This window comes from Mustela erminea, chromosome 9 (assembly GCF_009829155.1).
Source record: "Mustela erminea isolate mMusErm1 chromosome 9, mMusErm1.Pri, whole genome shotgun sequence".
Classification (NCBI taxonomy): Eukaryota; Metazoa; Chordata; class Mammalia; order Carnivora; family Mustelidae; genus Mustela; species Mustela erminea.
The window spans coordinates 55,213,092-55,227,913 of record NC_045622.1 but is presented as its reverse complement, the minus strand read 5'-3'; the positions used below and the strand labels follow the sequence as shown (position 1 = coordinate 55,227,913).

Below are 14,822 nucleotides of genomic sequence, written 5' to 3'. Positions count from 1 at the left end.
AGGTGTCAGATTATATGCTTTGACCACGAGGTTAAGGAGTTTAGACTTTATTCTGAGGGCACTAGGGAGCTACTGAAGATGTTGAAGCAAATGGGTGAAATGATCAAAATTGCATTACAGAAATATGACTTGGGGGCACTGGGGTGGCGCAGTTGGTTAAGCATCTGACTCTTGATTTTAGCTCAGGTGATCTCAGGGTCATGGGATTAAACCCTGTGTTGGCCACTGTGCTCAGCAGGGAGTTTGCTTGAGATTCTCGCTCCCTCTCCACCTCACTGTGTTCGTGCATGTGCATGTGCTCTCGCTCTTTAAATGAATAAATAAATAAAATCTTAAAAAAAAAAAATCCCTTGGCTGCAATGATGAACATAGATCAGAAGGGAATGAATAATTGGGAGACAAAGCCATCAGAGAGAAGAAATGTAGTGATTCAGGGTGGAGAAGAGTTACCTGAAGTATCGTAGTGGTGTTGGAGATGAAGCAGTATGAGAGTTAAGAGTCATGCTCTCAAAACCTGGATTTTGTAATGCTTGGGGACCAGGGGTGTGTGTGTGTGTGTGTGTGTGTGTGTGTGTGTATGGGGGCGGTATTCATGGTGTTAAGGATGATGGCCATGTGTCTGGATGGGTGATGGTGTCTTCACTAAGAAAGGGAATATGTGGGAAGGCGTAGACTTGGGGAGAGAACAAAAAACGTTAAATTGGGGTTGGACATGTTGAGTTTGTGAAAACTGTGGGGAGTCCAAGTGGCGATGTCCATGCAGTAGTGTAGAGTCAAGGAGAGAAATCTAGCTTGAAATTAGAAATTTTGGCATCAGAGAAAATAGCTAATTAATTGAACCACAGCAGTAGATATAGTCATGCAGAGAGAACGTATAGAATGAAAGAGGGCAGAAAGTCAAACTCTAGGCCACAATTACTAGCTGTATAACCTTGAGCAATTACATAACCTCCGTGTCTCAGTTTCCTCCTCGATAGAGCAACGCTAACAATGGTTCTAACCTCAAAGGGTTGTAAAGGAATAAATGAATGAATATATATAAAACACTTCAAATGGTGCTTGGCACATAGTAAGCACTATTTAAATGATAGCCATTTTTCAAGGGATGGGCAAGAGAAGCGGAGCCTAAATGGGAGCAACCAGGGATGAGAGGAAAATCACGAGTATATGGGGTTCTAAAAGCTAAGGAAAGAATTTCAAGGAGGGACAGATTGACAATGTCATACCTTGCTGAGAAGCTGACACTTTTCAGGAACTGAAAAGTGTCCATTGGATTTAGTGATGACCTTGGTAAGAGGGTTTTCAGTGGATTGACCACATTCTGGTCAGCTGAGGAAATGGGAGCATGAGAAAGTGAGACAGCAAATATGAACAACTCCTTCCAGGAAATTTGACTGTAAAATGGAGGAAAAAGAGAGGTAGCTAAGAAGGAATTGAGACTAAGGGAGGATCTACACATTTTTAAAGTTGAGAGTGCCTTGAACTTGTACTATTAGGAAAGAGCCATGAAAGAAGAAATGCTTGAGGCTACTGGGGAAGATGGGATAACTGATAGAACCAGGTTCTTGAGGAGAAATAGATATAGACTTGCCAATAGTTTCTGGAAGTTCCATGAGAATAGGGATTGTGTCTATTTTGTACCAAAATGGTACCTAGCAAATGGTAAGCATTCAATAAGTAATTGTTGAGTGAATTAATGGTAGATAATAGTTCTTTTATTCTACAGCTCAAAACCTTAAGTATAATAAGCATACAAATATTTATTAAATAAATAAATGTAATTACATAGCTAAAGAGTAATGATTTATATTTATAAGTGGTGTTTTTAGGGAAGGATCACAAGAAAAGATGAATACCCAGATGTGTTTATGTAAATTATATATATATTTTTTATTTTTAAATTCCAAAAATAACCAGTATTAAAATATAGTTATGGCATGTGAAGCTTTAAAAATCAGTTCTTCTGTTGTATCTAATAAGCAAACAGGAATAAAGGTGACTCAAAAGTTCAAAATGAAATTTGCTCAGAGACCACTAAAGTAAACATGGCAAGTAGAAATGTGGCAATAGGAAGCACTTTAATGAAACTTTACTTAAATACTTAAAGTATCTTGGGTAGAAATGTGAAGAATTTACTCCAATAAAAAAGTTTGTATTTGGTCCTGAGAATTATGGGCCAACTGAGATCTGACTCATTGTTTCGTGTGTTTTAAGAAGCGCTATGACAGGAAGAAAATTGAAATTTTAGGACCGAGCAGATTCTTCTCTCTTCGGACATGTTCCCAGCCTAACTTGGTCTCTTCCTTATTGCCAGTTTCTGGTCCTGACCCTAAGGTGTGGAATGTAGACCAAATGGAGAAAGAGTTGTCTGAGGGCCAACTTTAGACGTTGACAATGAAATAAGACATTGCTCTTTTCCTTGTACATAGAAGCACTGCAAGGCTAGAGAGGAAGACCAGTGGGTGAAAGGAAATGATCTCCGTCTGTTATTAACTCTGATGCACAAAATATTTGTGGTAGTGTGGGGTTTTCTGAAGTGGACCGTAGTAAATCAGTTGAAGATTTTTGAAGCTATACACTCTACCTTTGGGACTGTTCAGTCTAAAGTTACTTCTGAAATTAAATAATTTATCAGTGACTTTTTTCTTACGCTAGTTACTCCAGCAGTTAATCTTGAAGTTTTGCCTGGTTGATCTACGCGATCCTACGCAATCCTACGCGATTACTCTCACCACATTGTTTCTTTCTTAACCTCCATCTTCTCCCACCCCAAGTTGAAGTGATACATTGAAGAAGAGAGAGAAACCAGAGGTCTCATTTCCAGGATCTTCAGTTACCATTCTTTCACTAGTATTTCTGTGTGCCAGGTCTTGTACTGCATACCTAAAATACAAAAGATGAATAATGCCCTTCGCTACATCCAAGGAGCTCTCACCAACCCCCAGTAAGCTAAAGACTGGGGGAAATCAAATGGTGTTCTCTTTTAGAAAAGTGGGGGAACTTTGCTGTAAGCACAACTGTGATTTGTGTGAAACAGGCGCATCTATGATGATTATAGAAAAAGAGATGGGGGCGCCTGGATAGCTCAGTGGGTTAAGGCCTCTGCCTTTGGCTCCTCAGGTCATGATTCCAGGGTCCTGGGATCGAGCCCCACATCTGGCTCTCTGCTCAGCAGAGAACCTGTTTCCTCTCTCTCTCTCTCTCTCTCTGCCTACTTGTGATCCCTGTCAAATGAATAAATAAATCTTAAAAAAAAAAAAAAAAAGATGAATGTTCCTTTTGATATACCATGCATACTGTGCCAAGTTTCTTCACTTGGTTTGGGGCATACTTGTCTGGTGCTGTTAGTTGGTATTATTAGAAATTATGAACAAATGACAGTGAAGGACCACCAGTCATAGGAGCCAGTGGCTCTGTTCCCAGCTTCTTCCTTGTTTCAAAGCATGATCCACTCTGGCCAGGAGAGTTGCCAGGAAATTTGTTAATATTTAAAGCTCATAATTTTGGTCCAGTCAATATTTATTGCATATGTAGTCCTATAAGTTGAAGGTCTTTAAAAACAAGAGGTAACCCTTTGGTTTCCCAAGGGTGGTGAAATTACTAATCTTTTGTTATTTTCTGGTGTATTCTTATTGTTTTGAATTTAAAAGCTTTATTCAAAAAAATAAAGATATTCAATATGGTATGGAGGAAGACATCAGATTCCAGTCCCAGTTCTATTACTGACTATATGTATAATCTAGGGCAAGTCCCTCAGTGTCTCTCCAATACTTGTTTTGTATCTAAATGAGAGTTTTGCACAATATAATTTCTAATATCTATGATAGTTTAAAAATGTTCTAATTTAATACTATTAAACTTAGAATGTAACATGTGGAAAGGAGCGAGACTTTGAAATTAATGTAATATTTGTGACCTCAGGTTTAGTGCCATACACTGTGCAGCTGCAGTCCCCAGAGTTGCTGTTGAATCCTTGTCCTCTGAAAAGTTTGAGCAGTCCAATCTTCAAGTATCAAGTGAGACACCAGCCAATAATGAGTTGACAACCAATGGTCACAGTCCACCTACCTCCAAACAGATTTTCCAGCAGCCCAAAGGGATAATGGGTATGTTTGCCTCTAAAGCTGCTTCTAAAACTCAAGATGCCAACAAGGAAACCAAAACAGAGACTAAAGAGGTAACAAATGTAAGTCTTTAAAGATATGTCTTTATTGGGGCGCCTGGGTGGCTCAGTGGGTTAAAGCCTCTGCCTTCAGCTCAGGTCATGATCCCAGGGTCCTGAGATCGAGCCCTGCATTGGGCTCTCTGCTCAGCAGGGAGTCTGCTTCCTTGTCTCTCTCTGCCTGTCTCTCTGCCTACTTGTGATCTCTGTCTGTCAAATAAATAAAATCTTTAAAAAAAAAAAAATAAAGATACGTCTTTATAGCTTAGAATGGGTAACTGGAAAAGCATTATAGTTCCAGTGGTAGCAGTTTAATCACTTTTATATTATATAAAGTTTATTATATACATCAGATTCTGATGTATATAATATGTTCTAGTTTTTCTCCTTTAGTTTGAATCCTTTAATTCTTGATATTCTCATCTAAAATAGTCCTTTTTCTTTCGATAATGCTTCTCACCAAGCCTTGGATTCTTCTGTAAAATGGCCCTGTATACATTACAAGATGGTTGTGCAAGCCAAATAATGCATGTGAGAACACCTGAAAATTACAGAGTTTAAGGAATTTTATATTAGCAATACGTCATTTTGGGAACATCTTATATTCTTACCTTTGCCTTCTAGTCCTTTCTTCTTAGTATATTTAACATTCTCGTTTTGTTTTATGAATTTTTGTTTTTTTCTTTAGCTGCTTCCCTTCATTTTTTATTATTCACTCATCTGAAGTAACTTAAGTGCGTTCACTTGAGAAAAGTCTCATTAAAACAGTATTTAAAAATACTCCAGAAAGGCACAATTACTGTTTTTTTTTTGTTATTACCTTCATTGTGATTTTACAGCTTCCACTTTGGGAAAGGAGAGGGGATTAGAAGGAAAACACTAACATTATGGAACTACTGTGTGCCAATAGTTTGATCTCTGCTTAAATCCTCCTAACAGTCAGTGAGGGAGAGATCTCCATTTTGCATGTGGTGAAGCTGAGTGCTAGACTTATTGACGGATTTGCCTGGGTATCAGATTGCTATTCAGTGGTGCAATCAGTGTTCAAATCCACTTCTGATTATTATAAATGTAACATTTTGAAGGTTCTCCCTCCACTTCTTGTGTACCATACTGCCTCTGATCTGTTTTAATTATATTAAACTAAGTAGTTTTAAAATATTCTTAAAAGTTTAAACACATTCATGGATAGTAAGTCTATAAGAACGATGAGCAAGTAAGCTTTGGAGATAAACATGAGGTACTCTGGTCTGGATTTGTTCTTTTATCTAATGCTGACACATTTTGGCATGATTTATAGAGACTGTGCCATCACAACGGTGTGCCCTGGTATTGAAGAGATTAAGACTGCTATTCAAAGAATAGCCTTAGACACTAGAAAAAAATCATGTGTGTTTTCTGCTTTTAGGTATCTTCCACAGGCAACAAGGCACCAGGGAAAGGGAATGTGATGAGCAATTTTTTTGGAAAAGCTGCAATGAGTAAGCATGTTTTTACCTTCCTTTGATTAATACATGAATGTTCATATAATAACATATTTGAGGTGAAAGCCACCTTTTTCAGTTTTTACCCATCTGGTATATTGTGCAGCCTTCCTGCATCCTAATACAAATTTTCAGTCTACTGACCAAATACTGAATGGAAGTAACCCAACTGGACCAGTGGATTTTATGGGTGAGCTGGGTTCAGTTTAGATCTTTTGTGGGATAGTTTACTACTCCTGTTTTTACTTCCTGCCTTGTAAAGAGAATTTATTATTTGTTTCACAGGGCTCTTGAAAATGGGTGACAAAATAGAAGAAGGCTGCTTGGTTATACAGTACAGTGTTGAGGTTAATATCCTAAGTTCTGGGGTCAGGTTTGTCTCATGTGACCATTATTAATTATTACCCCTGTCTCCCAGGGGGTTGCAAAAACAAATCTTTGACCTTCTGTAGTTATTTTTTACAGATTACTCATGATAATGAACTAGACCTCAGTATGAATTAGAAGGACCTGGGGTAGTGGCCACTTAAAAATAATACTTTTTGAGAAAATAGAATCGCCTTTATTTAAAAATTTTTTTTAAATAAGGATTCTTTCATATGGAAAGAGCCAGTAGTCACATATTTTCATACTTCTCATACCAAGTACACATCCCCTGAGGGTATGTGGCATAATACCAGAAAGAATTTAGGAGCCACAGGATAATTATGGCACACTTTCTTGGAGCATCAGTTTTACAAAGATCTTGTGGGAAGGCGTTTTGTTACATGCCTATGCAAGCAAAATTAGTCAGAATTCTGCTTTCCCATGATGGTCAAATTAGTGGTTGGAGGAGGCTTTGGGGTGATAGTGTTTATTTGCCAAAAAGCTATCCCAAAAAGTTTTTGTGTTCTGAAAATAGATGGAAAATTTGATACTTTCAGGTTATTGGGAAGCACGTTGTGTTGTTGCGGGCAGAGTGCACAGGGAGGGCTCCCTACTTCTGTGAAAATAGATGGTGCTAATGTCACTGGCCTGCATGGCTGGTACTGGTCCACTGAACCGAATCAGGTTGTGTGGTTTCTTGGTGACTTTTGGGTCCACATTTTTATTTGTTTTGTTATATTTGTTGTTTTTGGTGCATTTGTAACCAGTGAATGTAAGCATTTTTATTATTTCTAAAATACATAAACTATGAATATTTGTTAGTCAAAAAAAATCAAGCTATACAGAAGTATACACTTATTTATTGATGTGTTTATTTAGGAAATATTTATTGAGCAACTGCTGTGTACTTGGAACTATTATGCATGATGATACAATGAAGAAAATGTAGACAAGTGAGATCACTGCCCTCATGGTCCTTACATACTACCAGGAGAGACAGACAAATAAAGAATAAAATAGTTAATTATAATCGCTAGGCAGACAGTAGGCAGATAGGGAGTGGGAAACTGGATAAAATAAAAGAATTAAATATTTATCTAATAAAAAGAATGGCTTTTAAAGTTGATTTATTTAACAGATTTTTTTTAAAGAAGAATGTTTAGAGTAAAATGATGAATATTTTTATTGTATTTGACACATGACAAGATCATTGCAATGAAAATGAAGAGTGTTGGATGAAAAGAGTTGTGGAGACTTGAAGCACTTAAAACTTAATGCTGGGGGCGCCTGGGTGGCTCAGTGGGTTAAAGCATCTGCCCTCGGCTCAGGTCATGATACCAGGGTCCTGGGATCGAGCCCCACATCGGACTCTCTGCTCAGCAGGGAGCCTGCTTCCTCCTCCTTTCTCTCTGTCTGCCTCTCTGCCTACTTGGGATCTCTGTCTGTCAAATAAATAAATAAAATCTTAAAATAAAAAAGCAAAAACCTAATGCTGAACAATAGCAAGTGTAACAATTACCCTCATACATTGCTGTGGAGAATAGAAAATGATGTGCTTGTTCTAGAGACAGTATGGCAGTCTTTCAAAAAGTTAAACGAATATCCAACACTTCCATCTATTCCTGCATATCTACTCAAGTGAATTAAAACTATATGTCCACAAAAAATCTTGTATACAAATGTTCATAGCAGCATTATTCATAATAGTCAAAAAGTGGAAACAACCCAAAGGTCCATCATCTGATGAATGGATAAACAAAGTGTGGTATAACCATACAATGGAATTTACTATTTTTTTTTTTTAAAGATTTTATTTATTTATTAGGAGGAGAGAGATAGACTACAAGTCAGGGAGGGGCCAAGGGAAAGGGAGGAGGAGACTCCCTGCCGAGCAGGGAGGCCAGTGCAGGGTTTGATCTCACGATCCCAAGATGACAATCTGAGCTGAAGTCAGATGCTCAACTGAGCCACCCAGGTGTCCCACAATAGAATATTATTGAGCCATAAAAAAGGAATCAACCTATACTATAACATGGATGAAACTTGAAACATGGGAAATGAAAGAAGCTAGACAGGAAAGGCCACATATTATGTAATTCTGTTTATACAAGATGTCCAGAATAGGCAAATCTATCAAGACAGAATGTAGAATATTAGTAGATTAGTGTCGTGGGCTGGGTTGGGATTGGGGAGTGACTGCTAACGGGTACAGGGTTCCTTTTTTGGGGTGATGAAAATGTTCTAAAATTAGATAGCGGTGATGTTTGCACAGATAAAAACCACAGAATTTTACACTTTAAAGATTTTATTTATTTATTTGACAGACAGAGATCACAAGTGGGCAGAGAGGCAGGCAGAGAGGGGGGGGAAGCAGGCTCCCTGCTGAGCAGAGAGCCCGATGTGGGGCTCGATCCCAGGACCCTGGGATCATGACCTGAGCCGAAAACAGGCTTTAACCCACTGAGCCACTCAGGCGCCCCGAATTTTACACTTTAAATGGGTAAATTTTCTGGTATGTGAATTACCTCCTTAACAAGAACCTTAATGCTTTATATGTGAAAAAAAATCACAGCATTGGTGACAAAATTAAGGAGTCATCTGTATCTTGTAAAGGAGTTTCATATTTTCTTGAGTATAAAAAGGAGATGCTTTGGGGGCACCTGGGTGGCTCAGTGAGTTAAGCCTCTGCCTTCAGCTCAGGTCCTGATCCCAGGATCCTGGGATCGAGCCCTGTGTTGGGCTCTCTGCTCAGCGGGGAGCCTGCTTCCTCCTCTCTCTCTCTGCCTACTTGTGATCTGTCTGTCAAATAAATAAATAAATAAAATCTGGGGCGGGGGGAGGAGATGCTTTTAATAGTCAGTGATACAAATGACTTGATCATTCAGATAAAAAGGAAAATATGTGATTAAATTTTCCTTAATAGTAGTCTGAAAATGTTACAGTAAACTGCCTCTTTACTGGGTAATTGGCCAATTGTAGCTGCACATGTAAATGAATTAGGAGTTCCTCAAATACTGTGAAATCAAGACAGAGTAAAAAACTCTGGATGCTGAAGTCTGTTTGGTCACTGGTATTTTAATTAAGTTCAGTTTCCTGAAATTGGTAGACTCTTTTCTTACCCCAAGAGGGAGGTAGGAAATACTTTTTTAAAAAAATAATTTTAAAACAGTTGTCGTCAATATGATATAATTCTGTAACAAAATGCAAAATTTGCTTAAGCTTTACAGATATACATGCGACTTCAGAGAAGTCACTTTTTGAGGGTCAGTTACTGACTCCAGACCCCCTGGAGAAGCATGTTTACTCTCCTATACAATTTGGTAGAAAAGTTTGAGGAGTACCGATACTTGAGAACAGCAGTTTTAAAATAGGCAGGAGAGAACGCCACAATTCTCTAGTGGATTCCACCATTTAGAATTCTCAGTGAAGTCTTTGGAAAATGAAACTTAAATGGGTTGCATGTTATACTTTTATCTGTCATCTGTTCTTTCACATAATATACTTTACTTGCAAACTCTTATCCTAAGCTGTGTGTAATGACCAAGGCTAAGATATCAGTTGTTTTTTTCTACATTATAGCTGGCTTGAGCTGTTCTACAGCATATAACCAAACCCACTTATTGAAGAGCCTCAGGCTGTTTACAGCTTTCTGAGAGTATTTTGTGACTTCTCTTGGGGAAAAAAATTACTATATATAGCATGAAGGATATTCTTCTATAATTTCTCAGATGGCTTGGCCCATCTTGCTTGCATTTCTTAGTTCTCTGCACAGCATAGTAGTTTTTGTGTTTTTCAGATTGGTATAAGGAAAGAGGTAAGGATTTTGAGGAGTTAAACAAACTGACTTGGGTTCAAATCCTGACTCTTACCTTTTTCTATAGATGTTACCTTGGGTAAGTCATATAACCTCACATACTAATCCCTTTTAGTCCTTTCAATAGTCTCATAAATATTATTTCAGTTTTTCTAGAGAAGACTGACTTTTAGGTAACTTACCCAGAGTAAAACAGTATAACTCAAACTTTTCTGATTCCAAAGTAGTCTTTTAATTATGCATTAAGGGGCATCTGGCTGGCTCAGTGGGAAGGGCATGCGACTCTTGATCTTGGGATTGTGAGTTTGAGCCCCACATTTGGTGTAAAGATTACAAAAATAATTAAATTTTAAAAACCCTTTAATTATATCATTAAGATAGAAGTAGTGAGATGATAAGAGTATCCATATTTAAGTAGATAGAATATAATAGAAAATAGGATCTTGGTACAAATTTCTGTTGTCACTGTTTGTAAGCTGTGTACTCTTGGGAAACGTCTTTTATCCCTCAGACTCTTAATTTTCCCATCTAATAAATGAGAAAGATGTTAGCTCATAGAGTTGTATTTGCTTTTTGTAAGCCATGCTTTTACTATTATTTGGCCTGTGGGCTGTGATATAATGAGGGATTAGCAAGAGGCAGAAATGAAAACAGAGCTAGAGTGGTAGTTGGAAAGGAGACGTGTTCTCTGACTAGACCCTGAGTTCTGTTAGGACAGGGACTATTTTTTTTTTTTTTTTATCCCTTTAGCCCCTGCTCCTAATAAATTATTTGGCACTTAGTAGATTGTCAGAAGAATAATAGATTAATATTGTATGATGAGGTTATATATCATCTGCTTGCTGTATTTGTAGATAAACTTAAAGTCAATTTGGATTCAGAACAAGCAGTGAAAGAAGAAAAAATAGTGGAGCAACCTCCAGTGTCTGTCACTGAACCAAAGCTGGCAGCCCCTACAGGCCTGAAGAAATCCAGCAAAAAAGCAGAGCCTGTTAAGATGCAGCAGAAGGAAAAAAAAAGGTAGGAAAATTTTGTTGCCTGTGGGGGATGAGTGTCTCTGCTGGGGGTGAGAAGGTCTGTTTGGGCTTATTGACAGCAGGCGGTTTTTAGTTGAGTACTAAATCCTACTTAATGCCTTAGGGATACAGCTGTATAACCAACATGAAGAGAGAGAGAAGTTCAGTAGCTTATCTAGTGAAAGAGAACTGTGGAATCAGCCAGTTTAGGTGATTTAGAGCCCAAAGCCAGTTTTTTGGGCCCCATCGATCTAAATTGATTATCTTTTTTTCTTTACTTAATTTGAAGTTTGTGGACATGGCATAAGTGTGCCTGATTGTGTCTGTATGTCTGTTTTCACTTCAGATTGCCAAGCGAGGGGTTACTGTTTCCAGTCAAATTTAAGAGAAAAAGTTCTTTGTTTTCTTTTTATATCAATGAGTTTATTTTTCAAGTGGTAAAATGTAATTAGAAAAGAAAATAAAAAGCACACAAGCTGTTAAAAATGGATCCAGGAATTTGAGACACTACCTCATAGTTGGTAGGAATTAGTCTGTTGAAAGAAATTCTAAAGACACTGTCAGCACTGATAGGCCCAGAAATACTTGACTTTTGTGGCAAGGCTGGGGCTACTCTAGTAGAAAACATCAACAAAATGCTGACGTTTCAGAGGGTCAAGGCTCTGCTCAGTGGGCCTTATCCCCAAGAATATGTGATGTGTGTGGGTTAAAATGTCCCTAGCCCATCAGTAAGACACTCATTGTTGATGGTTATAGCCAGGAATGCTTTCAATATTTCATTACCAAGTATGATGTTAACTGTATGTTTTTAGTAGATGCCCTTTACTAGATGGAGGCAATCTTTTTCTGTTCCTAGTTTCTGGAGGTTTTTTATGAATGTGTGTTGAATTTTGACAGATGCTTTTTCTGCATTTATTGAGATGATCATTTGATGTTTCTGTTAATATGGTGAATTTACCTTGGTTTTTAAATGTTAAACTAACCTTGCATTCTTGGGATGAACCTCACTTTGGTCATAAGATGTTATCCTTTTTATAAATTGTTAGATTCTGTTGGCTAGTATTATAAGGATTTTTTTGCCGCTGCATCTGTGAGGGCAATAGATCAGCCATTTTCTTTTCTGTTAATGTCTTTTTCAGATTTCAGTATCTGAGTTATGCTAACTTCATAAAATTAGTCAGTTGTTTCCTCCTGTTTTCTCAGAGAGTTTGTGTAATATATGTATTATTATTATTTTTTTTCCTTAAAGATTTGATAAAATTCACCAGCAAATCCAAACCCAGAGTTTTCTTTGTGGAAAGGTTTATTTTATTAATTTCGTTTCTTTAAATAGAGCTATTTAAATTTTCTTGTTCTCGTTGGGTCAGTTTTTGTTTTATATATATAATATATATTTTAAAAAAAATTTTTTTTTTTTTAAGATTTTATTCATTTGACAGAGGTGGGGCCAGGCAGAGGGAGAAGCAGACTCCCTGATGCAGGACTTGATCCCAGGATCCTGGGATCATAAACTGAGCCAAAGGCAGACACTTAAATGACTGAACTCTGCAGGTGCCCCAGTTTTGGTTATATTTTTAAAGGAATTTATTTCATCTAAGTTATTGAGTTTATTGGCATAAAGTTCCTGATAATAGTCTTATTCTTTGAGTATCTATAGAATCTGTACTTATCACTACAGATTCATTCTTTCATTCCTAATATTGGTAATATGTAGTTTTGTCTTTTTTAAAATCAGGCTTATAAAGGGGTTTATTAATTTTTATTAATCTTTTGCCCCAAAATAACAACCTTTGGCTTTGTTAATTTTTTTCTATTTTATTTCATTGATTTCTGCTCTTCATTAATTTTTTCTACTCATTTGGGGTTTAATTTTTTTCTAGCTTGAAGTAGAAAAATAAGTTGATATTTAAAGTTATATAAGAAATAAGTTAATGAAGATTAAAAACTGTATCTCATACATATTTGAGTAGTGTGATAGAGTATCCACAAGAGCTAACTAATGACAAGATGGAGTCTAGGTTTTTTTATTATGTCGTTAGAATCACATTAAGGTCTTATGTCTATGCCTTTGCCCATATTTCCTCTTTGAAATATTTGTTTTATTCTCTTTAATATCTTTGTCTGCCTTTTTTTATCTGATAAACTTCCACTTAGCTTTCAGTTTTCAAGTAAGAATCTTGTCGCATAACATTTTAATTGTGCAGTCATACCTGTCATATTATCTTGTATTTGGTGGTGTTTATATCTATTTCTCCTGCCAGAGCTTCTTGAAAATAGTTTTTTTTTCACCTTTCATCCTCAGTGTTTAGCAAAGAGCCTCTACTTAGTAGCTGCTTATTCAGTGCTTTTTGAATCATTGAAAAGCCAATAGGAAAAGTAAGAAGGAATTTGTAGGAATTTGTAATGATTCTTGATGAGCTGGTAAGTAGCTTCCAATGATCAATATAGAGAGCTAGAAAAATGTTTGATTCTGGTCACCCCATGGAGTGACTTAGTTGTGATCAGTTAGCAGAATATCCTTAAAAAAGAACCTTTACTGGCCTACTTTGACTCTTCTATCCTCTGGAATTAAGATCATGAGTTATGAAACAAGACTGATAGTAGCATATAAATACTTTCATTTTTATTTTGTGTAACATGCTTAAATTATTCCTGGATGCCAACAGGGGGAAACGAGTGGAGTTATCTGATGATGAGACAAAAGAAACTGAAAATATGAAGAAAAAGAGGAGACGAATCAAACTTCCTGAGTCTGATAGCAGTGAAGATGAAGGTGGGCATTGCTGTTAATTTTTGGCTAGTGGGATTGTCTCAGGCTGCTGTAACAAAAATATCATACACTCGATGGCTTAAACAAGACAGATTTGTTTCTCACAGTTGTGAAGACTGAGAAGTCCAAAATTAAGGCACTGTCTGATGTGCGTGGTTCCTGGTGGGAGCTCTCCTCCTAATTTGTAGGATACCTTCTTATCCTCGCGTGGTAGAGAGAGAAATCGTCTCTCTTGTGTTTTGTATAAGGACAATAATCTCATTCCATTAACTACCTCCCAGAGGCCTCACCTCCAGATACCATCACATTAGAGATTAGAGCTTCAGCATATGAATTTTGGGGGAACACAGATATTTAGTCAGTAACATGGGCCAATTCTTACTATGCTTAAGGAGTTAGTTAAAAAGTAATTTATCACAGGTCACAATGACAATAGCAATCCTAGTGTTAAGAGACATAGCACCACCTAAAGTCTGCTTTAACCTTTTGACGAGAACCATCATTTTCTGGTAATATGCCAAAATAAACATAAAAGAAAAAGAATAAGGGTTATTATTATATATATTATCAAAGAGCTTCTCTTTTTAAAAAATGAAGTAGTGATATTCCTTTGGCTACCTTCATGTGACTCTTTTAAAATGGGTAATATTGTAGGCATCAAGGCTGTTGGTGGCATGGTGGTATTCCACACCACGTAAATAAAGCCATGCCAAGATTAAGAATCTATAGTGTCATTGTTGAAAGGGATTGATGCCATAGACCCTTTCAGTTTTAGGCTGTGGGCACTGTTGTGAGATCAACAGAGTAAGGGCAAGATTCTTTTTTTTTTTTAACCCACTGAGCCCCCCAGGTGCCCCAAGGGCAAAATTAATGTGCCTCTTCAAAAATATCAGATACTCTAAGAGGCAAGATCTCTTCCCAAAGAGTGTAAATGTGTAAATGAAGGTGTAGAGAAAGAGGAGGCTGTTAAAGAGAAAGATGCCTTGGTTGAACTAACATACCAGATGACTTCTACCCTGTTTTGAGAATAGTGGTGAAAAGCTTGGATTTTCAAAATCAGTTCTCCATGAATTTTTGCCATACTGAGTAAAAAACATTTTGAGGGGGCTAGGGAGATATAGTCGAAAGGAATTCAGCATCAAGTGAAGGTATAAAGACAAACAGACTGATGCTAGAAAAGATTAAAGGAGAATAACAAAGAAAAAGGAAT

The 14,822-nt window shown here is 37.1% G+C and overlaps 1 protein-coding gene across 5 annotated transcripts in view; it reads left to right on the top strand.

Moving 5' to 3' along the window:
- POLD3 (DNA polymerase delta 3, accessory subunit) overlaps positions 1 to 14,822 on the top strand; it is a 121,561-nt gene that overhangs the window by 34,258 nt on the left and 72,481 nt on the right. For 4 of the 5 annotated variants that reach the window (XR_004289130.1, XM_032357823.1, XM_032357824.1 and 1 more), the window contains 4 exons: positions 3,922 to 4,186; positions 5,571 to 5,643; positions 10,681 to 10,846; positions 13,509 to 13,615. Coding sequence is in view for 4 of the 5 variants with exons in the window: in XM_032357823.1 (XP_032213714.1) it covers positions 3,922 to 4,186; positions 5,571 to 5,643; positions 10,681 to 10,846; positions 13,509 to 13,615 (611 nt within the window). In the remaining variant the exon portion in view is untranslated. The remainder of the gene's footprint in view (positions 1 to 3,921; positions 4,187 to 5,570; positions 5,644 to 10,680; positions 10,847 to 13,508; positions 13,616 to 14,822) is intronic. The other variant, XM_032357822.1, reaches the window with a different exon arrangement.